The sequence below is a fragment of the Vipera berus genome (assembly GCF_964194415.1).
Source record: "Vipera berus genome assembly, chromosome: 1".
NCBI lineage: Eukaryota > Metazoa > Chordata > Lepidosauria > Squamata > Viperidae > Vipera > Vipera berus.
The window spans coordinates 119,932,629-119,957,718 of NC_138202.1; the positions used below are offsets into that span (position 1 = coordinate 119,932,629).

At 42.2% G+C, this 25,090-nt stretch overlaps 2 protein-coding genes across 4 annotated transcripts; one reads left to right on the forward strand and one right to left on the reverse strand.

Moving 5' to 3' along the window:
- The first annotated feature begins 658 nt into the window (after positions 1-658).
- Positions 659-12,682, forward strand: RPS6KB2 (ribosomal protein S6 kinase B2). 3 transcript variants are annotated; one of them, XM_081314617.1, is made up of 16 exons: positions 659-768; positions 993-1,027; positions 3,305-3,428; positions 4,029-4,097; positions 4,182-4,329; positions 4,480-4,537; positions 6,215-6,315; positions 6,436-6,526; positions 6,642-6,732; positions 7,233-7,340; positions 8,076-8,203; positions 8,965-9,027; positions 9,452-9,529; positions 10,348-10,455; positions 11,251-11,363; positions 11,699-12,682. In XM_081314617.1, exons 1-16 carry the CDS (start codon positions 694-696, stop codon positions 11,704-11,706), a joined length of 1,398 nt encoding a protein of 465 aa, XP_081170743.1. In that variant the 5' UTR covers positions 659-693; the 3' UTR covers positions 11,707-12,682. The 3 variants fall into 3 exon arrangements, with proteins under 3 accessions (XP_081170743.1, XP_081170742.1, XP_081170741.1); XM_081314616.1 differs by lacking the exon at positions 8,076-8,203 and having other exon boundaries at positions 11,699-11,901; positions 11,995-12,682; XM_081314615.1 differs by lacking the exon at positions 8,076-8,203.
- Positions 11,883-23,527, reverse strand: PTPRCAP (protein tyrosine phosphatase receptor type C associated protein). The gene is made up of 2 exons (XM_081314618.1): positions 23,483-23,527; positions 11,883-13,520 (listed from the first exon to the last, which is right to left on the reverse strand). Exons 1-2 carry the CDS (start codon positions 23,486-23,488, stop codon positions 12,921-12,923), a joined length of 606 nt encoding a protein of 201 aa, XP_081170744.1. The 5' UTR covers positions 23,489-23,527; the 3' UTR covers positions 11,883-12,920.
- Between the last annotated feature and the right edge of the window lie 1,563 nt (positions 23,528-25,090).

Below are 25,090 nucleotides of genomic sequence, written 5' to 3' on the forward strand. Positions count from 1 at the left end.
GGGAAATGAAAAATTTAGAGATCTAAAGGCAGGGAAGGAAGTGATGGAAAGAAGGATACTTTAAGGGAGACAGAGTGGATGGTATTGGTGTCCACTAGATGTCCTTTTATGTTCTGCCTAGATATATTTCACACACACACACATATATATATATAAAAGGTAAAGGAGTCCCCATGGATTTTACTCTATTTGTTGCTGACTATATGGGATAGTATACACACACACACACACACACCATTGCTTGGTTCAGTTGGATGGCTATAAAAATGAGTTAATAAATATATATACATACACATGCACACACAATTATTTCATTAATTTATTAATTCATTATTCACTTCTATAGCCACCCAGCTGAACCAACTGACTCTTGCATATACAATCCTGTCTCTCCGTTTGCAGCGAAGGCTCGTCCCGGTCAACCTGTTCCACGCTAATACGCGACTCCACCTAAGCATCACTTAACCCGCAAGGCCACGCTTGTTTTCTGTCCTCCTCTCCTCTCAGGCAGACCGCTAGAGGTCGCCCGTGAGTTCAACTACGCCGCCTTCTAACTCTCGCTCGCTGCGCCAAAACGACGGTCTCGCCCGACGCGTGACGAGCTGTTACAGCGCTGGGCGGGGAAAAGCGTGGGTGACGAAAAGCGAAGGGGCGTGGCCCGGAAATCCACGGGGTACTTGGGGAGCCCCCGATATGGCCGGCGTCTTCGACATCGACCTGGAAACGGAGGAAGGGAGCGACGGGGAGGAGCCTGAACTGGGGGCCTTGGTGAGGCGGGATGGAAGATGATAAAGGGGTGGGTCCAGCCAGAGGAGAAGGGAAAAGGAGTAAGGGCGCAAGAGCCCAGCGCAGAGTTCCTAATGACTTCTGTGGGGGTTACTCCCAAGTAGGACAGGGTTGGTGTGAGCAGACCTCGATTTCCCCCTGTGTTGCTGCTGCTGCTGCTGATCACCTGCTCTGTTATCTCCCTCCACCCTGCTTGTCTCTTTTAGGAAGTGGACCCCGATTTTCGTAGCAGTAGCTCAGAGTAAGTACATTGCCAGCTCTGGGTTGTTTTCCTCCTCGACGTCATTCCAGTCTGCCTTTGGGCAGAATTCTCCTGGGTTTCTTAGGCTCTTAGGTGATGTATGCACTCACGCAGCATTGAAAAATAGGCTGGCAAGAAAGGGGGAAGTTATCCTTTCTCCCTGCTCAGTATGGTGTCAGCAGCTACTTCTTCCATTCTTTTAAAATGGCTTCTTGCTCACCATGGGAGCAGAGCAACAATTCCCATCATCCCCATACAGAATTCTGTAGGGATGGAGACAATGGGAGCTGCACTTGATTGGAGGGAATCCACTAGGGAAAGACTGCAAAATGCAAATTGTGTCAATATATGATGAGATTTCTAGGTGCTGCATAAGCAAAATGACAGGTCAGCATTTTGAGAGTGGAGATGGAAACATTTCAAGGGGACATGAAATGTCCTTGTTTCTCTACAAATTGCCCCAGTTAAATTCCTGATGTTAACAATAAAGTCTTTTGCTTCCTTTGCTTCCCTGAATTCCTTTGCTTCCCTGACTGAAAATTATCAGAACAAATCACAGTGTCATAATAGCCATGCTGACTCAGAGACTAAGACCCCTCTCACGCAGCGTTTATTCCCTAAAACTCTCGTCTAGTTCAGAGGCTCTGGGAGATGCTCAGATGACAGCAGGGTGATGATGGCATAAGCATTTTGCATTTACAGTGGATTTCTAGCTGTTTCAACAAATGCTATTCCTAGAAGCTGTCTTTATTGTGCATTTGTCCTTTTGGCACATGAACCAATCACCATCACCATTGTAAGATAGAGAACAGAATGTTAATCACAGTCTGTGGAGAGTCAGTCTGTTATAGGACTGTTATAAAATGGTGAATGTATGCAAAAATGGCTTATTCTTAATGAAAAACACTCTCATGCAAATTGAGCCATCCAGGTTCCACTTAAGCACTCAGAAAGCCAGTTTTGTGCTGTGATTACAGAAACTGGGAGAATTGAGTTTTACTCCTCCTTTAGGCATGAAAACCAACTGAGTTGCTTCCTGTCAGTCACCCTCACAGGGTGGTTGTAGTAGGAAAAACAAGAAGCAGGAGCAGTATGTATTCTGCCTTCAATTGTATAGGCAAAGGCAGGATATAAATTTAATAGTGAAATAAATAAAATTAAAATCTTTCTGAAGTTGCTCCTGGACTGAACTGTGGCAGAGGGTTGAAATGGGTAGTGTAGATTCTGATGCTCTTTAATGCGTACAAAGGGAAGTGCTGTGTGTTAAAGAAAAATCATTACTTTAATGCAGGGGTCTTCAAACCTGGTCCTTGTATGACTTGTGGACTTCAACTCCCAGAATTCCTCAGCCAGTATGCCTGGCTGATGAATTCTGGGAGTTGAAGTCCACAATTCATAAAAGGGCCAAGTTTGAAGCCCCTGCTTTAATGTGCCTCTAATCAGTGTAGTGGACCTCTGAATTAATACAATTCTCCATTACTTTCCTCTTCAATTAATGTTTTCATATTTTATCTGTTCATTTATAGCTCTGTATGTTGGAACAAAGCAAGCACCATTTGCTTGGCACTTTTGGACTAACATCCATTTGGTATACATACTAATGTCAATAATTCCCCATGGGAATGTCACATTTAGCACAAAGGTATCTGGAGAATTCTAGAATATCACATTGCTATAATGAATATTCCTTTTTTCTTTTTGGCTTTGATCTTAATTTAAATTAATTGAAGGAAAGTTGTTTTCCATACCAGTATCTCCCAGTACTATGCACATCCATATCACATTATGGGGTCTTTGGCTTTCTGAAGAAACTCTTCATGGGGTGCTAATGGCTGCAGGAGATATAGAACATTGGTCCCCAACCTTTTGGGCACCAGGGACCCATTACATGGAGAGAGCTTTTTCTGCGGACCGGAGGGGACATGGTTTTGTGTGCTGCCTGCATCCCGTGGATGAGGCTTTGCTTGTTTGTGCGGACCGGTTGCTGGCATGCCGCGCCCTAGTACCAGTTCACAGACCGGGGGTTGGGGACACCTGATATAGATAACTTTCCTTTCTTTGAATTTTAATTTATCCTAAGGTTCAGACTTGTGCTTTCATAAAACGCACAGTGCCATTGTGCTGCCAACTCTTCATCTTCTCTTCTTTTTATTTTCAAAAATTGGACCCTCCTCATTTCTGAAAAGCCTCACATCTTTGTGTTGCCCGTCATTTATACATTAATATTTTGGGGGGAGGCAGAGTGATATAAGATTAATTTCTTTCTTCTCTCCACAGTTTTGTGCCAGGTTATTATGAGGAAATTGAAATCTCTGAAAGCAGTGTCAACAATGGCCCAGAACGCATTGGGCCCCACTGCTTTGAGCTACTGCGTGTTTTGGGAAAGGGTGGTTATGGCAAGGTGAGCAATTCCTAAAGAGTGAATCTGGAGGCAGAGGGTTCAGCCCTCCACCAACTAGGAGAAAAATATAATTTCTACTAGAGGAGGGGCAAAATAGCTGCAGTGGCCAAGAATCTTAGGAACTATGTATATTTGTGCATATGCATGTTTCTGTATGAAGGAGCATTCATCTTGGGACTTCCTGTCCAGAGTCTGAAATGGTGCAGTTTGGACTGGTTTGTCTCCTTGGGAGCAGTAAGCTAGGATATTGCATTGTAAGAAAGCACGTTGATTGTCAATGGAGAGCTGATAAAAACATCCATAAAAGACTTTAATCAGAAGGCAGAGATATTAAAGCTCTTTCATCAGGAGTGTGAAAATAGTAGTCTGGATTGCCTTTACCCCATACTGTTTAAATGGTCTTGTTCTTATATGGTTTTTTTTAAAGAGGCTGAGTGCACAGGAGATTAATATTAAGGAGTATGGAAAAACAGTGTTTGAGTTATTGATATCTGATTTCCCTAATATAGAAGACAGTTTTGTTTCCTCAGTCTTTTCTCTGCTGGATAGCTCTATTGCTGACTTGGAAGATTTTGCTTACGGCTTCCATTTGTGTTTTAGGTGTTCCAGGTCCGGAAGGTACAAGGCACAAATTCTGGAAAAATCTTTGCCATGAAGGTCTTAAAGAAAGTAAGTATCTGTCCATCTACAGCTCTGTGTGCCTCGTTAAACATCTTTATGAGACCATAATTCTCTCTTGAATATCTCCTGCAGGCCAAGATTGCCTGCAATGCCAAGGACACAGCACACACAAAGGCTGAGAGAAATATTCTGGAGGCCATCAAACACCCATTCATAGTAGACCTCATCTATGCTTTCCAGACTGGTGGCAAGCTCTACCTCATCCTGGAATGTCTCAGTGGTATGGAAACGAAGCTCCGTGGAAAGGAAACAATTGCAGTGGATTTGGCCAGAAACCTGGGACCTGACTCTTCTTCTGTGTAGATTTTAGAGGTTGGGTCAGACAATACTGGAGAAGACTGATGGTATCTTTTTGTGCTGTGTTTCATAGGAGGGGAACTCTTCATGCAGCTGGAGCGGGAAGGCATCTTCCTGGAGGACACAGCCTGGTTAGTGAAAATGGTACCTAAGCCTGAACTGGAATAGCCATGAAGATTGGTGTTCACCGTGCATAAGGCTTTGTCTCCTCTTTCTTACCATGGTCAGAAGTAAGGTGACAATAAAGGCAACTGGAAATCTTAAGAGGAGAGGAGAGTAAATCTCTCTGTACCTTGCAGTCATTCTGAAACATCCACGATTCAGAGTGATTCAGTTCTCCTTAGCTAGGAATGGGAAGAGAGGCATAGGCCATTTCAGATATTTTTTGCAGGATGCTTTGCGGATAAAGTCAATTTTATTTGGCTAGATCAGGGTGCTATTGATCCCAGCAATGGTGATATCTAGTGCTATTTTCTGAATTCCTGTGAGCTCATATAACCAGAAGTTGTGGCTCTAGTGCTTTTTAAGCAGAGTTCTGCCACCTGGTCTCTTCAGGTGGCCTGATGGGATGTGTATGTACCTGGATGTGGGAAGTAGTTAATGCTTTTCTAAAAGAGGGTGCAGTGCCATCTGCTATAGCAGTCTGATGAGGCACACTTTAAGATTCTATCTCTTGATCCAGCTGTATTGGGCAATGCTTACAGAGTCTCCATTTTTGGAAAATGTTGTGGAGTGGTATTGGCAAATCAGCTACAAGTGGATTATCTGCAACCCTTGAAGTCAGGCTTCAGGTCCAGATATGGGATGTAAACCACGTTGGTGCTTTAGTGGATGGTCTTCATGACAACATCCTGCTCTTATTACATCTCTTGTCCTGAAGGGTTTGATGGGTTTGCTGCTACCTAGTGGATGGTTTCAGTCAACAAGTGGGATGTTGCTCCAAGATAGGTTCCACAAAACTGGGTCTTGTTAGTCAGCATATATACATAACCACAAGGAGTGGCCATCTCTTAGTTCATGGAAAGGTATCATCGGTATGCTGAGGAGGCTCAACTCTTCCTTGCTATTCCTGGCTATAAGTGGCTACGGGTAGGGAGATTATACCAAATAAATGTAAATATGTAGATAATTTCTGCTGCATTTTGAAATGTACAAACTGTTGTTTTCAGATATGTAAAACACAGGCCAAAGCAGTGCCCAAGTGGCAAGTGGGGAAGGCTGAGAGAGTTGACTGATGAAAGAAGGTCATTGTATTTAAATATACGGACAAATTTCCACCTCCCTTCTCGGATTGCCAAGTCTCATAATTGCTTGTGGCAGTTTGTGTCGTCCTACTGATTCTTCTGTAAATGCCCTCCTCCTTTAACTGGACCTAGAAGTGGGAAGATAGGTGGAAATAAAGTGCAGATGATCTTAAAATAATGAATTCCTTCAAAACCATCTCCTTGAACATGCGGAATATGTTCAGAGAAGATTTTCGGATTGTGAGGCTCTGTTGTTTAAAATACCAGATGCCATTTGATCCTTCCTGTTTTCCCAAGCAGAAAGTAGATATTTTCAACTGAGCTTGAAAGTGCAAAGTTTCATCTCAAGGTCCTTTTCTGTCAGCTGAGTTCCCGATTTCTATAAATGGATCAAAGTTGCAGATGGCCCTTTCTCCTAAAATCATTTCAGTGAAATCAGACTCTCACCACCAGCTTTCATTATGAGTTATTGACCCCCTCACAGATAAATGAGGAAGCATCTTCTGAGCTGTATGGAGTGCCTGTGGTTATGTTGTTGATTGGTTCCATTTTGTGTTCTGCCAGTTTCTATCTGAGTGAGATCATCCTGGCTCTCGGCCATCTCCACTTTAACGGCATCATTTACCGGGATCTTAAGCCAGAGAACATAATGCTAAACAGCCAAGGTAGGGAAAGTATCCTTGTTTACAGAGGGAGGGGAGGGAGGATGCAGAATGTCATCTGTACTACTCTGTGATCCCAACCAGGGCTGTAACAGGACTTTGACTTTCCAATTACTTCTGCAGGGCACATTAAACTGACGGATTTTGGGCTTTGCAAGGAATCCATCCATGATGGTGCTGTCACCCACACCTTTTGTGGCACTATAGAATACATGTAGGTGATGACGGCTCATGAGCACCTTTAGGATACCTGTTCTGGATTGGATTTAGCTTGAGGTTGACTGGTTTAATAGTTATGCACTGATTTCTTTGTCTGCCCTAAATTCCAGGGCCCCAGAAATATTGATGCGCAGTGGCCACAATCGGGCTGTTGATTGGTGGAGCCTTGGTACCCTGATGTATGACATGCTCACAGGATCGGCAAGTCTCGCTTGCGCTGCTTTTGGAGGCAGGGTGGAAGTGGCAGAGGATGCAGTGGTGGGAGGGAGTGAAGGAAGAATTGTGGATCAGTTGTTCTCACTGGATAATAGATAAACTATTGCAGAGATTCTCATGTTGAAGTCAGCTGGCTTTTGACAAAGGATAGTAGGAAGAATGCCCTATTGTCATAATCAGCACAGTGCACATTTTCTGACAAAAGGCAATATAACCAGTTCAAGCATTATTAGATCTGCCAACTAAACCATTAACAGGGCTATTGATATTTTGCTGTCTTGCTATCTCTTTTAGTTGGTCCAGGCAAAACCCCACTGGCTGGACTTTGCTTTTAAGGGACTTATATTTCTGTTTGAATTTGCTGCCAAGTTCCTTCATCTACCTGTTGTTACTTTTACTTTCTCCCCCAACATCTGCCTACTCTACTCCCTATTGTTCCTTGAGTTTTCAGGATCATTTATCTTAAGCCCTTTGTGTTAATGCAGCCTCCATTTACCGCTGAAAACCGCAAAAAGACAATTGACAAAATCCTGAAAGGCAAGTTGATGTTTCCACCCTACTTGACTTCAGATGCTCGGGATCTGCTCAGGAAGGTATAACTCTGTTTATCACATAGGTTTGGGCTACACTGATTGGAATTTTGAACCTTACTTATCAAATTAATAACTGGCTTCTCCTCCCAGATATTTTACTGTTGTTATCCAGCATCTTCCCAATCCAATGTTTATTTTTCCAACATAGTTGGGGGCGATGGTGACTGCAGATGATAAGAATAAAAAATCCAGCGTATTTGGAAGGCATCAGGTTTAAGAAGGTTTCAGTAATTAGCAGCATAATAAATGTAATAAAGATAATTTCGTCAATAAAACCGTAGATTAACAGTATCAGTATGAATTTTGTCATTCAAAGCTAAGTTGGCTGGCTGATAAAACTCTGCTCAAGGCATTCCATTCATATATCCCTAGGAATATGTTTGGTGAATTGACATCTACAAAGAGAAGATATGTACTGGGCATTATATTGAATTTTAGAGGGAAGAGAAGCTTAACGCATGATTGGTAAACGCCTCCCTTCACAGAATGGAGTTCAGAAGGGCTCTCCGGAGTACGTGTGTATCTGAGCAGCTTCCTTCCTATCCCACCTTTCAGTGCATGATTTGCCATTCTTTTTCTTAAAGGTGGGTAGTTAGGCAAGTGCCCAGAACGCGCTGATCACCCTTTCCTGGACTTAGAGTAAGCCCAGATGGTTTTCTGGTTCCTTCTTTCCTATCAAAGTATAGTTAGCTGCTCTTGCCTTTTAGTGACCTGTTTGTTTTATTACCCCACCAGCTAAGAATGAGGAGGAAGTCCCGTTCTCGCTCATCACCACAACAAGGAACCATTTACAGCATTAGAGTAGCCCTGCTCAGCTTATGTTCACCTACTTGCTCCACTTGGCCCCGACTGAACAGAAAGAGGTAGCAGCCCAGTGGCAAAGCACATTTGATTACAGGTAGTCCTCGCCTACTGACTGCTTGTTCAATGAGAAAAAGAAATGTATGACCAGTCCTCAGAGTTGCAGCTATCCCTGCAGTCAGGTGATCGCAATTTGAGCACTTGGCAACTGGCACACTTTTAAAACCGGTGCCGCTCCGGTGGTCATGTGATTGCCGTTTGCGACCTTCACGCCTGGCTCCCAACAAGTAAAGTCAGTGGGAAAATTGGTAAGAAGTCAGAAACTGAAATCATGCGACATTGTGTTTAATAGCCGCAGCTGATTTGCTTCAGGACCACAGCCAGAACTGACGTCTTAAATCAAGTGCGATCATGTGATATATGTCACTTTATGACTGTGTGACGTAGTGTGGAGTTTCCAGTCCCAATTAAGAGTTCGTAAAATGAGGACTGTACTGAATGATGCTCCAAGGTGGGCTACAAAGAAGGATGGGAGCCCCATCTCAGTGGAATGCAGTGGTGCTGATGACTTGAATCTCTTGCCAGAATAGGAATGCGGTCTTTACCACGAGGACAGGGCTTGGTGAGCACTTCTGTGTGGAAAGAGATCCAGTTAAGCCAGTTCTGTGGTGAATAACATCTTGAATAAGGATGAAATGGAGGTTATTGTGAGGCCGTCCTAATGGAAAGTTTTTGACTGAGTTCTGAGTTCTCAATGAGTGATTTTCCTTTGGGCATTTTCCAAACCAGTATTTCTTAAAATATGCTTCTTTTCCTTCCCTAGTTTCTCAAAAGGAACCCCAATCAACGAATTGGGGGTGGGCCAGGTGATGCTGCAGATGTGCAGGTAAAGCGGATGGGGGGGGGGAGAGCAGGTTTTCTCTTGACATATCCAAGAATTTGGAATTTTGAGCAGTTTCCTTCCCTTTTGACGAGCAAGTTAAATCTGAAGATGATTTTGAAGAGGCTACTATAAGCAAGAGGCTATCACCTCAGCAAAAAAAGGCAGGGCATCAGCACCTTGCATAATTAAGGTGCTACCTTATAATTAAATGCTTAAAACTATGAAAGTTATTGCTGTCTCCAGCTGCAAACTGGTGGTGGTGGAGACAGAGACATTTTTTGATATTAGAAGTGAATATCAGTGGATCTTTTAAGTGTAGAAGGACCACAGTTTTATAGAAATTTGAGATTTTGGAATATGAGGACTATGTGTTTGAGGATTATTCATGCATTTTAGATAGTGTTAAGTTCTTTATTTTCTCTTTTAGAAACACCCATTCTTCCGACACATTAACTGGGATGACTTGTTGGCCAGGAGAGTTGATCCACCCTTCCGGCCATTTTTGGTAAAGACACCACACCTCAGTCCTCGTTCTTCCTATTATTCCCTTTTCTCTACTTTATGGTCTTGTGCTTGACCATAATAGGCCTTCCCAGAATCTTGATCTTGATTTGTAGCTTATCTAATGACAGATTGTTAAGGACTGCTAAATTGGATGAGGCTTTTATTGGATTTTAATTTCACATAAAGTTACTAGATTATCATTTCACATAGAGGGGTTTTCTGGTGTAAAAAGGTATAATTTGCCTAGTTCTCATATATTGTTAAGCCTGGTCCTTTTGTACCAGGGGCTAATATTGTTTTGTTTCAGCTCTTCTCCACCATTTTTGTGGTGAAAATTAGGATTGCATTGCTTTTAGTTGACAATTTGTTTCCAGATTTCTGAAATATAGCCTTGGGATGGATCCATGACAAAGTTGCAGGACTGGAGTAGAGTAGCTTCCTTCTAATAAACTGCAGTGGCTGTATTTATTTATTGTACAAAGCTAAAGCCAAACACGCTAATACCTGCCCACTTCACATGCTCCTTTGACTATTTTACACCACCCTGCAGATTTTCATTCACTTTAAACCTGTTTAATTCTAACCTCACTGTAGAATTTTTTTTAATCCCCCTTTGGTAAGTACAACTGTATGATATCTAATCTTATTACACAGTATAGCTCCTTTACATCATGTGCTAACGATGCATACTTCTCCGTGAAATTTCTGGAAAAAGAAAACCCATTTGTCTAGATGCTAACGTGGACTAGAATTCGCCCATAACCAAAAGGCTAAATGATAGTAGGAAGAGCTATCCAGAACATCTTTTTCCATCCACAGCAATCGGAGGATGATGTCAGCCAATTTGACACCCGCTTCACTCGCCAGACACCTGTGGATAGTCCTGACGACAGCTCTCTCAGTGAGAGTGCCAATCAGGCTTTTCTGGTAAGGAAAAAACAGCTGGAACTATAGTGAGAAGAAACAGGAGTGGCAAAATCAGTGAAGCGGTGGAGAGAGCCTCTTTCATCCTTTCCCTATGACTAACCTTTGGGGACCCCATGCCAGCTGTGGATAAGACCAATGCAAAAATTCACTGGTGACTCCAACGTTTTGAAAAAAGTCTTAAGATAGCAACGACTTGCTACTTGGAAGAAAGCTTTCTTAAAGAGCTGGCTTGAGATCCCAAAGGTGCTTTTTCAAAAGGCAGCTAGTTCAGAACTGAAGAAGCTTCTTGGACAGGAAGTAAAGCATCTTCAGGGAAAACAAAGTCCATTTGCCTTTTGAAAAAAAGCACCTTTGGGACAACGCTGACCTGGGTGACTGAGAATCTCCATAGACGGCTGGCTTGAGAGTTAACTCTTCTTAACCACCCTTGCCAACTGCAGTCGTAAAGGTAATCCTCTGTAGCAAACAGGCAGATCAAAAATAAAAAGCATTTTAAAGCCTATGTTTCACGCAAGGGGAGTCGAAGGGAACCTAAGCTGAATCCAGCAGGCGATTCTAACTTTTGATGTAGAAATTAAATAGGGAACGTAGGGCATTCCACAGGTTATTGAACTATAACTTTCAGCAACCCTTATTGGCCACATTAGTAGGGGTTACTGAGAACTGTTGTTTGCAACATTGGGAAGACCACAAATTCCTCATTGTTGATCAAAGGAAAGAAAGAACATAACTCAACCCAGTTCCTGAAATGAAATTACGACCGTAGCGACTCTGATCAGATGTTCCTTCCTCTAGGGGTTTACCTACGTGGCTCCATCTGTGCTGGAAAGTATCAAAGAAGGGTTTTCCTTCCAACCCAAGTTGCGATCTCCACGGCGTCTCAACAGCAGCCCCCGCACACCTGTCAGGTAAATCTGGAGAAAGAGAGTTGGGAGAAAGGCTAGATCAGGGGTAGGCAACCTCGGCTCTTTTGTGACTCATGGAGTCAGCTATGCTGACTCAGGAATTCTGGGAGTTGAAGTCCATGAGTCATAAAAGAGCCGAGGTTGCCTACCCCTGGGCTAGATCTTCCGGACATGCTTCTCAAGGGGCTGGCTGCAGGAAGAGGGCGGTGCCTGCTGAGTCCTTGCTTCCCCAGAAGGAATGCTGTCTCTTAAGGGTACCGTTTGCTCTTCTGTCCAGGTACTAGAGCCACAAACAAGACTTTAAATGACTTAACTCTAACCTGTGCTTGTTTCTGCAGCCCACTGAAGTTCTCACCCTTTGAGCCCTTCAAGCCAAGCACAATGGTAGAGTTAATGGAGCTGTCAGCAACCCCTCTTGGGCCTGTACTGGAAGTCACGGCTCCATTGCCCATCAAAACACCTTCAGGCACCAAAAAGAAGAAAGGCCGAGGACGGGCACGATAAGTGGGCAGCAAGGAGATCTCTGGATATGCATCATCAGGTGGAGCACTGGGGTGAGGCAATGGGTGGTCAAGATTGTGTCTATGGGACTTCAGGCCCTCCTGGAAGTCCCGTTTTACCTTTCCCTTCACAGGGCCACCTTCACTCCCAGCGAGAAAGGGATACCTGATGTTGGTGCTTCCTTGATGTCAGGACTAACTCAGCCACGGTGCTTTTAGTTCAATCTACAATGAATCCTGGAGGGAAGAGAATAATTTGGGATGCACAAAGGAGCTGTGAGCAGCAGAATTCTGCCTTATTATCACCCTGGGGACATTTGTCTGGGTGCATCTTGGAATTTTGCAGAGAGGATAGTCAGAGGAAAAGCACATGCTCTGACTTACATCACGGCTGCTCTAGTTGAAGGCTCAGGACCTGTAAAGGAAAGAAAGCAACTCTTGAGAAAGTGGAAGGAAGGATCAGACTGCTTCTTCTGGGTGGAGCCGTCTCAGGTCCCGGGCAACTTGTTTTCCTGTCTTCTTTTTCCAACATGCATCCATTTGCCAAAAATGACCACTTCTCCCTCAGTGGTGGTTGTTGCAAGAGAAGTGCTCACCCAGGGCTGCTGTTGATCTTCTCTGAAATACTGGTGTCCTTAGCCACAAATGAACCTTCGCAGTTGGCAGAGTGACATACCTGGCTCGTATTCAGAAAATGAGTGTTGTGCTGCATAGAAAAATGAATTGGTTGTCGGAATTGCTGCAGAGAGAAATACTAAGCAAAGAGAGCTAAGTGTTTTGTTTTTTTGCCAGCCCAATTACAAAATCAACTATTGAGATACAGCCACCAGTTCTCTGTTTTATTGTTACAGGGAATATGCATTTTTGTTTGTTGTTTGTTTGTTTGACAACAAGCTTTTTGGAACAGGTTAGAAGAAGCAAATGCAGCCTTACAAACAGTGCTGCTCCCCAGTGGAAGCAGTACACAAAGCAGAGTGACAGCAGTCTTGGGTTTCCCATATGTGGGTCTGATACCAAGCATGGCAAGCTTGTTTGTGACAGGTCCATCCTTCCCTGCTCCCTAGAGAGCAGTGACATTCAGTGATTTGCCACTATCTTCCCAGGATGCTGTTCCAGAGAAGGAATGCAGATGACTCAGTAGAACTTCTGCGCTGCTCTGGGCTGCCTTTGATGCTTCACCTTCTTCCAAGGCCTCCTCCGCTGCTGCCTCTTGATTGGCTTCTTTAGTCAGCTTCTCTTCTTCCTCCTGAAGGCACTGCTGCTGCTGCTGCTCCTCCTCCTCTTCCTCCTCCTCCTCCGTCTCCGTCTCCTCCTCTCCACCTTCTCCTTCCTCCACATGCTGTTGTTGCTCTTCCTCAAGCTCTCCATCGCTCTGTTTCTCATCCTGGTAGTCCTCAGGCAAGGCTTCAGAAAGTGTCTCCCTCCAGAACTGTTGCCACCGAAAAGCCAGATTTCCCATCAGGTGCCGAGGGTGGTACCTTCCTTCCGTTGCACGGTTCAACCAGCGCCATGCTATGAACAGCAGCAGCAGCAGCACAAACAACAGGCAGATGAGGATACTCACTGTGACATCCCCACTGTTACTCCTGCCACTCTCTGGAATCTCTGCCTGAATTTTCCCAGGAAGCAACAGTAAGAGAATATGGGGGAGCCTCAGTTTCTGTAAAAAAAAGGAGTCTGGATTAGTCACAATCCTAAATTCTTTGGACGCTTCCGTGCAGCTGCCTGACTTGCCCCTCAACTCTTCCACAGGAGCATCCGTGCGCTGGACTCATGTCTTCTTAGGGAGGCTCCCAGTGCTCCTTCTAGCTAGCTATTGGTGCCTGATCAGTGCACACTCATTCTTCTCATGCCATGAAACCAAAGTCAGCCATTATTTGTGAGGAGCAGCCATGCCTCTCCTTGGGAAGCATGAGATGACGTGGCAAATACGCCACGGCATGTTGGGTAGAGGGAAAGGGGGAAATCCCAAGAAATGGTAGGCAGGATAAGGTAGGAGATCCCACCCATGGGAAATGGGCTGCCCCGTAAATCCAGAGGAGATGGTGCACAACTGTTGTGGCAGTGTTTCCTCCATTGCACCTTCCAAGCCTATAAGCCCCCGCATGGGGTGGGGACCCAAAGGACTAGCACAAATCTCAGATCAGCACAGCCTTTGCTCCCTGAAGCAATTCTGTAGCTATGGAATCTTGGAATTCTATACTAAAAATTTAAATTGCACAATAATTGGCCTCAGCTACAATTTGTAAGGGAAAGCACGGACAAAGATGGACTGGAAGCCTCTTACCATTGCTCAGGAGCTATTTAAACTTTACCTGTTAACCACTTAGCTACTGCCCTACCTCAGATGACTTGTATTTTAAAAATAGTACAAAGAGTTTAATCTCTTGCAGTCTTATGTTAGATACTAGGGTAGTTGTGATGTTAGGCACTTTGCAGCAATGCTGCAGTCTCATAACTCATAAGATGAATGCTTCCTGCTATAACAACAGCATGAGAGAGAGAAAGAGATTAAGATTTTGTCCTTGCACAAGTTCTACCTTTGTGGTTATTTCTGAAAATAAAAGACCCATCCACATAATACTCAGGGCCAAATATACTCTGCACTTAAAAAGGGAGATTATGTACCCAGAGAAACTTTATGATTTTAGAAAGAAATGCGCATGTGTATTATTTTTTACACATCTTTCTGATATTTTTAGATAATTTATTCTGGAGTGTATAATTAAGGAACTAGGAGGTAAGGACCTCTGAAGTCTTATATCTGGCAATCTTCAGCTACTGGTTTGCTCTTGTAAATCCCGCTAATATTGCCCAAATACTTTGTTTTTTCCTGCTCTCTTTTGACTAAATGTCTGCTAACAGTGTGCTACTTTAAAAATAAATGCTGACATTCTCAGAAATTTGTTTTGTGATCAAAATGAATGGGTTTTTCTACCTGGAAAAATGGGAAATCAGCAGAAATCTCAACCTTTGTTTCAGAAGGTAAGAACTATGTCTTACATCCGTCTGTTGTAGCATAGGCATGTCCATCCAATGTTTTGGCTTGCCTGGGCCACATTGAATGAAGAGGAATTGTCTTGGGCCCGGTATGAAATATATAATATAGTTAATGTATGTAAATAACAAACTTTATTTTGGAGTTCTTGTGGGACTGCATTACTAGCTGTTTGTGAATGCATGCAGCCTGTTGTAGCATCTACATGAGACACTGAAAGGGAACTGCATTGCTGATTCTGATTCTCAGTACATAATATCTTAAAAAGAGGGCAAGATGCTTTTTGCAAATGCAGGTAGTCCTTGACTTACGACACAATTGAGTCCAAAGTTTATGTTGCTAAGTGAGACAATTGTTAAGTGAGTTTTGCCCCATTTTTTGACATTTCTTGTCACAGTTGTTAAGTGAATCACTGTGGCTGTTAAATTAGTAACACGGTTAAGTGAATCTGGCTTCTCCATTGACTTTGCTTCTCAGGAGGTCATAAAAGGAGCTCACAAGACCCCAGGACACTGCAACCATCGTAAATATGAATCAGTTGCCAAGTGCCTGAATTTTGAACACATGACCATGGGGATGCTACGAAGGTCGTAAGCGTGAAAAATGGTCATAAGTCACTTTTTTCAGTGCCATTGTAACCTTGAACAGTCACTAAATGAATTGTTGTAAGTCGAGGACTACCTGCAGTCCTGTCATACAAACTTTTAGAAAAACTTTTCCCCTCACCTAAACAGGACATAATCTGAAGGAGTTTAAACTGATTTAATGTATTAAGCTGTTAACATTTTCATTGGCTATTGCAAATAATGGTTTAGTGTGTTGTGTGAACTCAGGATAATTGGAGTGCTGTTCAATAAACCTGGAATCCTCAGTGTTGGGCCTCATCTCTGCCAACCCTTCTGCCAGCCTTTTTTTTATTAAGAATCTGTGTTTTGAATAGGAACGTCACAATCATGTCATCTGCATGGTTTTTATTTCTAAGGAGGATCTTTGGTAGTTTAAAAATAAATAACTAAAATGTGGTCCTGAACTTTATTTTGCCCAGAAGAAAAAAAATTAACTGCGTAGTAGGGAGCAACCTAAGAGATGGGGGCAGGAGTGGTGTAGTGAGAAGCACTGTTTATTCTGGGTGCTTAGAATGACCGGTCCTTGAGGAGGAAGCTGTAGGAAAAAATGGAAATGTTCAGAAAGTGAGCTTATTGAGCAAGTAAATAAGATGGTTAGCAAGAGTTTTGTGGTAAAGTTCAGGTGTGGGAGATCATTAAATCTGGTGAATCGAGCAAAGAACAGAAGAGCTGTTGGATGGAGTTGGCTATGCAGTTCTTATTTGCAATATTTTTGGCATATTTACTTGAAGAGAGAGAGAAAAAGGATCAGAGCGGGAGCTTTTATTGGCTGATAAAAGAATGATGTTTTCTTGAGCCAAACCTAGGAAATACTAGACTTAAGAGTGGATACAAATTGCTGTGTTCCACAAGGAAGAGAGATAAGTAACAAAAGTCTAGTGGACGGGAGTGTTTGCCAGAAAGGATCTTCTGAAGAAATTTTCCACCATTAAAAATAATTTCTAGGATTTCAATAAAAAAAAAAGCTCTGGGTTTGTAGGGAAGAGACAAGTACTTACTGTAAGTTAAACAGGAGATGAAAGTCAGGAGACATGTAAAGAAGAAAGGACACAACTGCTGCCTGTAGAAGGCTCAGTAGACAATTGTAATAATTGGTGGTTCCCTGCTAAAAGGAATACACACTAAGTATCAATCAGATCTGCTGGTTTAGAATGGGTGCCGTTTCTCAGATGTGTGCTTGATCAATGTGACAAAGCAGCTGGCATACAGGGAGTGCAGAATTATTAGGCAAATGAGTATTTTGACCACATCATCCTCTTTATGCATGTTGTCTTACTCCAAGCTGTATAGGCTCGAAAGCCTACTACCAATTAAGCATATTAGGTGATGTGCATCTCTGTAATGAGAAGGGGTGTGGTCTAATGACATCAACACCCTGTATCAGGTGTGCATAATTATTAGGCAACTTCCTTTCCTTTGGCAAAATGGGTCAAAAGAAGGACTTGACAGGCTCAGAAAAGTCAAAAATAGTGAGATATCTTGCAGAGGGATGCAGCACTCTTAAAATTGCAAAGCTTCTGAAGCGTGATCATCGAACAATCAAGCGTTTAATTCAAAATAGTCAACAGGGTCGCAAGAAGCGTGTGGAGAAACCAAGGCGCAAAATAACTGCCCATGAACTGAGAAAAGTCAAGCGTGCAGCTGCCAAGATGCCACTTGCCACCAGTTTGGCCATATTTCAGAGCTGCAACATCACTGGAGTGCCCAAAAGCACAAGGTGTGCAATACTCAGAGACATGGCCAAGGTAAGAAAGGCTGAAAGACGACCACCACTGAACAAGACACACAAGCTGAAACGTCAAGACTGGGCCAAGAAATATCTCAAGACTGATTTTTCTAAGGTTTTATGGACTGATGAAATGAGAGTGAGTCTTGATGGGCCAGATGGATGGGCCCGTGGCTGGATTGGTAAAGGGCAGAGAGCTCCAGTCCGACTCAGACGCCAGCAAGGTGGAGGTGGAGTACTGGTTTGGGCTGGTATCATCAAAGATGAGCTTGTGGGGCCTTTTCGGGTTGAGGATGGAGTCAAGCTCAACTCCCAGTCCTACTGCCAGTTTCTGGAAGACACCTTCTTCAAGCAGTGGTACAGGAAGAAGTCTGCATCCTTCAAGAAAAACATGATTTTCATGCAGGACAATGCTCCATCACACGCGTCCAAGTACTCCACAGCGTGGCTGGCAAGAAAGGGTATAAAAGAAGGAAATCTAATGACATGGCCTCCTTGTTCACCTGATCTGAACCCCATTGAGAACCTGTGGTCCATCATCAAATGTGAGATTTACAAGGAGGGAAAACAGTACACCTCTCTGAACAGTGTCTGGGAGGCTGTGGTTGCTGCTGCACGCAATGTTGATGGTGAACAGATCAAAACACTGACAGAATCCATGGATGGCAGGCTTTTGAGTGTCCTTGCAAAGAAAGGTGGCTATATTGGTCACTGATTTGTTTTTGTTATGTTTTTGAATGTCAGAAATGTATATTTGTGAATGTTGAGATGTTATATTGGTTTCACTGGTAAAAATAAATAATTGAAATGGGTATATATTTGTTTTTTGTTAAGTTGCCTAATAATTATGCACAGTAATAGTCACCTGCACACACAGATATCCCCCTAAAATAGCTATAACTAAAAACAAACTAAAACTACTTCCAAAAATATTCAGCTTTGATATTAATGAGTTTTTTGGGTTCATTGAGAACATGGTTGTTGTTCAATAATAAAATTAATCCTCAAAAATACAACTTGCCTAATAATTCTGCACTCCCTGTATGGTCTCCATTCAGGCATTGTCTCTTGATACCATCAAGAATAGCTAATTTATCTTGGACTTTGAAGTTATGGAAGAAAAGTGAAGAATGTGTGACCACTGCTGACTGTGTCGTCCATCCTCCCAATTCATAGAACTGGAAAGTGAAAGTATTCTGCCCTTTGAATTGCCAGCAATGAAAATGGCAGCAGAAAAACATGATTTCTGAGAATATGGTTTGTGTAATGCAGATGATAAACTGTTGACATGAAACTATTTGCATTTTAGAAAGACTGGGGGAAAAATGTGTTTGACCAAAGAATATCAAACTCAGTCTGGAAGATGGAGGAAACCCAGAATAAGATTAAGTGAGAGAGTAACTTTAAGGGCTTATTAACCCACCCGTGAAAATCAGGAATCAGTTTATAAAATGCACAGCATTCATTGTCTATATACTAATGAATAGAATAACAAGACTTGTAAGGGACCTTGGAGGTCATCTAGTCCAACCCCCTGCTCAGGCAGGAAACTATATCATTTCAGACCAATGGCTGCCCAAACGGTTCTTAAAAATCTCCAGTGCTAGAGCACCCACTACTAGTCGAGGCAACTCATTCAACTGATTAATTGTTCTCACTGCCAGGAAATTTCCCCTTAGTCCTAGGCTGGTTCTCTCCTTGATTAGTTTCCGTTCATTGCTTCTTGTCCTGCCCTCAGGTGCTTTGGGGAATACATTGGCCCCCTCTTCCTTGCATAAGGGAGTCAATGCACAGAGTATTGAAAAGAAAATGATGTTTAACTCATATTAAAAGAAAGACCAATGTGATTTAGTAGATGTAATTTAGGGGCAGTGATATATTTTGACTGGATTTCAACAACTGTGCGATAGAATTTATTCAAAAGGAACAAAACAAAAAAAATAAAAGGAGGCTCACTTGCATTTTAGGTTAAAATGCCCGTGTTTGCACAGAAAATCAAGGATGCTAATTTGGAATTAATTTGAGTTGAAATAAGCAGCAGGAGGAATAAAGACAGTTCTGTTGTTGATGTCTACAACTCTCTCCCACCTTTGAGGTGAAGTTGTGCACAATGCTTTTGTGGGAAGTCAGCTCCCCAGAGAAGGAAATATTAAAAGGGCAGGAAAAATACATTTCTTAAAAAAAAAAGAGGCAGAAAAGCATGCCCAGTTTTTCTTAATAGCCCCAACTCTCTCTCCCCCAAGCAGAAACCAACTCTATAGAAACCATTCAGGAAGGTTGAAGCTAAGAAGACTTCAGACATCTAAAATCTACATACCCCGGCCCCAGGGAGGTGGGCTGGGACATACAACCAGCAAGAATCCTAGAGGGGCACACCTAGGCTCAGGACAGAATACGTGACAAAGGAAATACAAAGCTTGAAACAGGAAATAACTCCAGACAATAGAATCCAAGGGTTATAAAAACTCACTACCCAAATGTGGTCAGCCTCTTTTTTCTGTTGGATCCATCTTTCTGTCTGGCTTTCCTCTGCAATAAACTACAACCTTCTTTCCATAGCAGTTGCCATGTTTATTCCCCGTTTGGAGGAACCATGATGAAGACTTTTCTTCCAACACTTTCCAAAAGCAAATGATTGAGCATTTGCAGAAAGGTAGATGTTAGTGGAATGTTAAGACAGACTTATCAGAAAAAAAGCTAAGAGCAATGATAAGAGGAACCAAACAACCAAGGAGGAGTGAACTCCCCTTTCTTTACTACATCCAAGGATATATCAAACCAGTGTTTCTCAACCTTGGCAACGTTAAGATGTGTTGAAGTCCACACATCTTGGCATTGCTAAGGTTGAGAAATGCTGGCTTAGCCATTTAAAAGGGATGCTGTAATTTGATTCCTGCATTGGGAAGTAGGGTGGATTTTATGGCATAAATACTGCAAGTCCCTTCCAATTGTGTGATCCTATTAGCCTCGCCAGTTTGATGTTTGGTAAATAGTAGTTACTGGTTTTGCCATCATTTGTATGCAGCACTCATTTCTTACACTCAAAATTTCAAAAGGACCACTAACCTGAAAAACCTAAGAAATCCATAATAAACTATGATCTAACAAGCCACTGTTCAACATACTTTTATGAAATCACAATATAATTAGAATAAATTACCGTGTTACAGCTTCTTAATTATTTGTGTAAGTTTGGCTGCTATACGTATCAGCTATATTGTTGTACAATAGAATTTACAACCTTCCAGGAAGATAGAACAGTTGTTGTTCACCACTGATTATGCTGGCTGGAGTACTGGTATTTATCAATAAAGCTCACAGGTTCATCACCCATGTGGATAAAGAAAGTGTGGGTCATCTTAGACGTCTCTGAATTGTATTTGGGCAAAAATCCCAATGGAACAAAATGTTGATTGAAGATTAAATGAGACACAAATTCCAATTGTTGTAAGATCCTCAGCCTTTGATACAAAATTAATTCTTCTTGGCAAAGCTTAGATTTTGAGTTCATTGCCTGCTTCCTAAGGCTGAAAGAAAATGGCTGGCCCAAGGTCAGCCAGCTGGCTTTATGCCTAAAATGGGACTAGGACTCCCAATCTTCCAGTTTCTAGTCTGATGCCTTAATCACTACATCAAACTGGCTCTCTAATTAGCAAATATATGGTATTTTGTATAGTGGTGGACCACCAGGACAAATTGTTGCTATTGTGGATTAATCTCTCTATTAGCGATTCAGTTTGCTCTCTAGCCCAATCCCCTCTCTACTCCCAGCCACACCTTGAGTGGATTGGTACTTCGGACACAAGACTAAGGCCATTCTTAATCTATTAGAGCAGGGATGTCAAACTGGTGGCCCACCCCAGCTCTGCAAAGGCAAAAACATTGTGATACATCACAATATGTCACATGATGTGATCGAGTTTGACACCTGTGCATTAGAAGGCTAGGGATGATACATTCATTTTAGTATCCCACCCATACTCATACTTTCCATTGTTTGCAACCTATACTAATTTAATGTTTTTAGCCACAAAAGCCAATGGCCCAGCAACTGAAGTGGATGAGGAAACCTAAACTACAGAAATAATCTAGTTCTTATGAGCTTGGCTGCTGGGCCTTATGGCAATCTGATACACCTTGATTGACTATCAAAGTTGGGAAGGTAGATTGACCCCTTGACTTTCTAGTTATTAAGAGTTCAGTGTGTTGCTGTGTATTTAGTATCTTGGTAGTCTTGGTTCAGCAAAAGTGCTTATGTCCTCTATATTGTTTCAAGGACTGACTATGGGAGCAACATCATCTGAGCAGTAAGGAGACAGACTTAAACCTCCCATTCATAGTTAATTTTTAAAAAGGATGGATATTCAGTCTTATCAATGAACATCTGATCTTAATTAATTCCCAGGAATGTTGGCATGCTTTTGTGCCCATTTTTCTCAACATACTTAAGAAGATTTCCCCTTAATTATATAATGATGATGGCAGCTCATTGATGAAAGGAAAATAAGGTGAGGAAGGGTATACAGGGAGAAAAATCTCACAGCTTGTGTAGCCCTTTTAGTAAGTTTAGTAAGTTTCCAATTTGCACAAAAATTCAGGTTGCACAAACTTATACCTTAACACACTTAAGCAGCTAAAATATTTGAGGGATATTTGCATGTATAGTGTTAGAAGTCAGTTTTCAATATCAGCCTTCAACATAACCATGCAGTATTTATTAGCTGAACTGAGAGTGTTGTTCTGGCATAGAGTGTGGCTAGTACAGGTAGTACTTGACTTACAACAGTTTGTTTAATGACCATTTAAAGTTACAATGGCATTGAAAAAAGTGACATAACTATTTTTCACATGACATTTGCAGCATCTCAATGGTCATGTGATTCACATTTGGACACTTGACAAGTGGTTCATATCTATGATGGTTGCAGTGTCCTGGGGTCATGTAATCCCCTTCTGTGACCTACTGACAAGCAAAGTCAATGGTGAAGCCAGATTCACTCAACAACCATGTTACTAATTTAACAACTGCAGTGATTCACTTAACAAACATGGGAAGAAAAGTTGTAAAATGGGATAAAACTCACTTAACAATTTTATCACTTAGTAACATAAATTTTGAGCTCAATTGTGGTTGTAAGTTGAAGAGTACCTGTACCAGCTGATCCCTTAGGATGCAATCTTAATCTCTCTTATTTGAAAGAAATGTCTTGAAATTCAAGGGACAGATATATAAGACAACTCTGTTTGTAATCAGTTTCCCATATAGTTAAATTGCTGCCTCCTCACTTTTATAAAAAGTAGTAAGTCAACAAAAGGAACTACTACAGCAGAAGCAAATGGCACCTCTTGACTTCTAGATGAACTACAACTTCACATGCTAGTTATATTGATTGGAGTTGAAAAATCACATATGCATGCTCCAAATTACCTAGTCCTGTGCATTTCGAGATAGTGAACCAACAGGACCCAACATTTTCTAAACACAAAGAATGGGGTGAAAATCGTGGTTGTAAAAGAACAGTTCTCTTGTGCTTTTAATAAGTGGATATGGTTACTCAGAAAAATCTTCTAACTACACAACGTAGCTCACAAAGAGCCATGTAAAAAGAAAAAAATTAACCCGTCTTCTTAATACATACAGTCTTGGTTACTTGGTGCAGAAACAAAATCGTCTTTTAACTCTGAAGAAGAAAACATCTTTTTTCTGTGGTTTACAAATGATCTGCAATGGACTTCTTTAAGTGGTGGAACAGGAGCCATTCCAAAGCATCAATGTCTAAGTTAACCACGCCAAAGGAAAAGTGATGGAACGTAGACGGTTTCTGGTTGTCTCAAAAGCAGGAATGTAGAAAATGTGGCGTTTATGGCTTGTCTACAAAGTTTTTCATCATGCTAGAGAGGGACAAGCATTTCCTCTCTCCACCCCACCCATACAATATTTTAAAAACTAACTTGTGCAAAAAGCCACTCTTCTACTCTATGTTCCACATTGGCTTTTCTTAACCAGAGAAATCTGGGACTTGCTACTGGTAAGCAAATTAACTACCGGTAAGTTGGAAACAGATTGTTCTGAGAAAGTACAGAGAACTCGGCACCTTAACTAACCACCATTTCTGGCCCAGTGGAGTAACCGATTCCAGTTACATTGTAGTTTTACATAAGTTTTATTTTTGAAATCTGGGCTATTAACACATCCCTCTGCTCGACTAAGCTAAGCACCACTTTCATATTCGTTCCCTTTTTCTATCCCGTTGGACCATTGGTTCCCTTACCATCATCCAGAGCGATGCAGTTCTCTTTCTGCTGAGCTGCCTGGAGTCTTGAAGAGAGAAAAAATGAAACTCTTCAAAGCACAGGGTTAGGGAGGGCTTCCTGCCTGTGTTCCTCACCCTGAGATGGGGCTTTGCTGCACACATTTGCTAAGCAATCATTGTGGAAAGTTTACCCAAGATAGGCAAGCTAGACTGATCTGCCTAGCTTGCCTATCTTGGGTAAACTTTCCACAATGATTGGGGGAGCCGCAGAACATCCACAGTCCATGCTGCTAGACACATTAAAAATGACCTAGAAGGTGGAATAGAAGAAATGCAGCTCAAAATGTCAGACGATGAGGTGCTGAATGGAAAATTATCAAATGGATGGATACAGGATTGGGAGAGACTTTGGTTTACAGCAGATAAGATAGATCACCTTTATTGTCATTTTTTTTACTGTGGGCACAACGGCACACATAAAAAAATGAAATTTAGTTGCCCGCTCTCAAAGTGAAACACATACATGACACACACCTAAACATACTATATACAACATACAGTATATATAGACCCACACCCCTACATATACATAACAAATAAAGATTAAATACTGTCCATCTTGAATATATAACAGAAGGAGGAAGCTTGAGAGTTCACAAGGTTAATGCTGTATGGAATGAAACTATGGCTGAATCTGGATGTTCTGCTGTGGATACCACGAAGCCCCCTCCCAGAAGGTAACAAGGAAAACAGGTTGTGAAGAGGATGTGTAGTGTCCCAGGCAATCTTACGGACCCTGCTTAAGCAATGCTTCTGTGCCATGTCCTGGATGGGAGGGAGGGAACTGCCAATGATCTTTTCGGCCATCGTCACCACTCTATGCACCAGCTTCCTGTCTGAAGCAGTGATGCTTCCAAACCAGACTGTGATACTGTATGACAGGATGCTCTCGACTGTCCCCCTGTAGAAAGCAGTCAGAACAGGGGAACGAAGATGTGCTTTTCTCATGTGACGCAGAAAATGCAGGTGCTGCTATGCCCACTTCACAGTGTCTCACTGTTGAGCGACCAAGTCAGCCTACTCGTTAGCTGCACACCCAGGAATTTGATGCTGGTAACCATCTTCACAGGTGAATCATTAATTCACAGAGAAGTGTGGCTGTGCCTGCCTTTTCTGAAATTGACAATGATCTCTTTGGTTTTTCCAGTATTTAAAACTAGGCTGTTTTCCTAGTTTCCCAGTTCACCAACCCCTCAACTTTCTTACGGTAAGCTTCCACACTGTCATCATAAATAAGCCCCACTACTGTTGTAGCATCTGCAAACTTCACAATATGGTTGGTGGCAAAGCTAGCACAACAGTCGTGGATCAACAGGGTGAACAGCAGCAGACTTAGGACGCAGCCCTGAGGAGCACCTGTGCTCAAGAAAGTGGTATTAGAGGTATTTGTTCCAACTTGCACATATTGGAGCCTGTTGGTAAGAAAATCAAGAATCCAGTTGCAGAAAGGGGTGTTTAAGCCTAAAAGGCCGTTTGTCTACTAGATGCTGGGGAATGATTGTGTTAAACGCCGAACTGAAGTCAACAAACAACAGACATGAGTATTTCTTTCCTCTAAGTGCTTGA

Excerpts from the sequence above, each read along its gene's own strand:
- RPS6KB2 (XM_081314615.1), top strand. The coding sequence starts at position 694 with ATGGCCGGCGTCTTCGACATCGACCTGGAAACGGAGGAAGGGAGCGAC. Across the intron at positions 769-992 it reads AGCCTGAACTGGGGGCCTTG|GAAGTGGACCCCGATTTTCG; the intron begins GTGAGGCGGGAT and ends TGTCTCTTTTAG. Across the intron at positions 10,456-11,250 it reads GTGCCAATCAGGCTTTTCTG|GGGTTTACCTACGTGGCTCC; the intron begins GTAAGGAAAAAA and ends TCCTTCCTCTAG.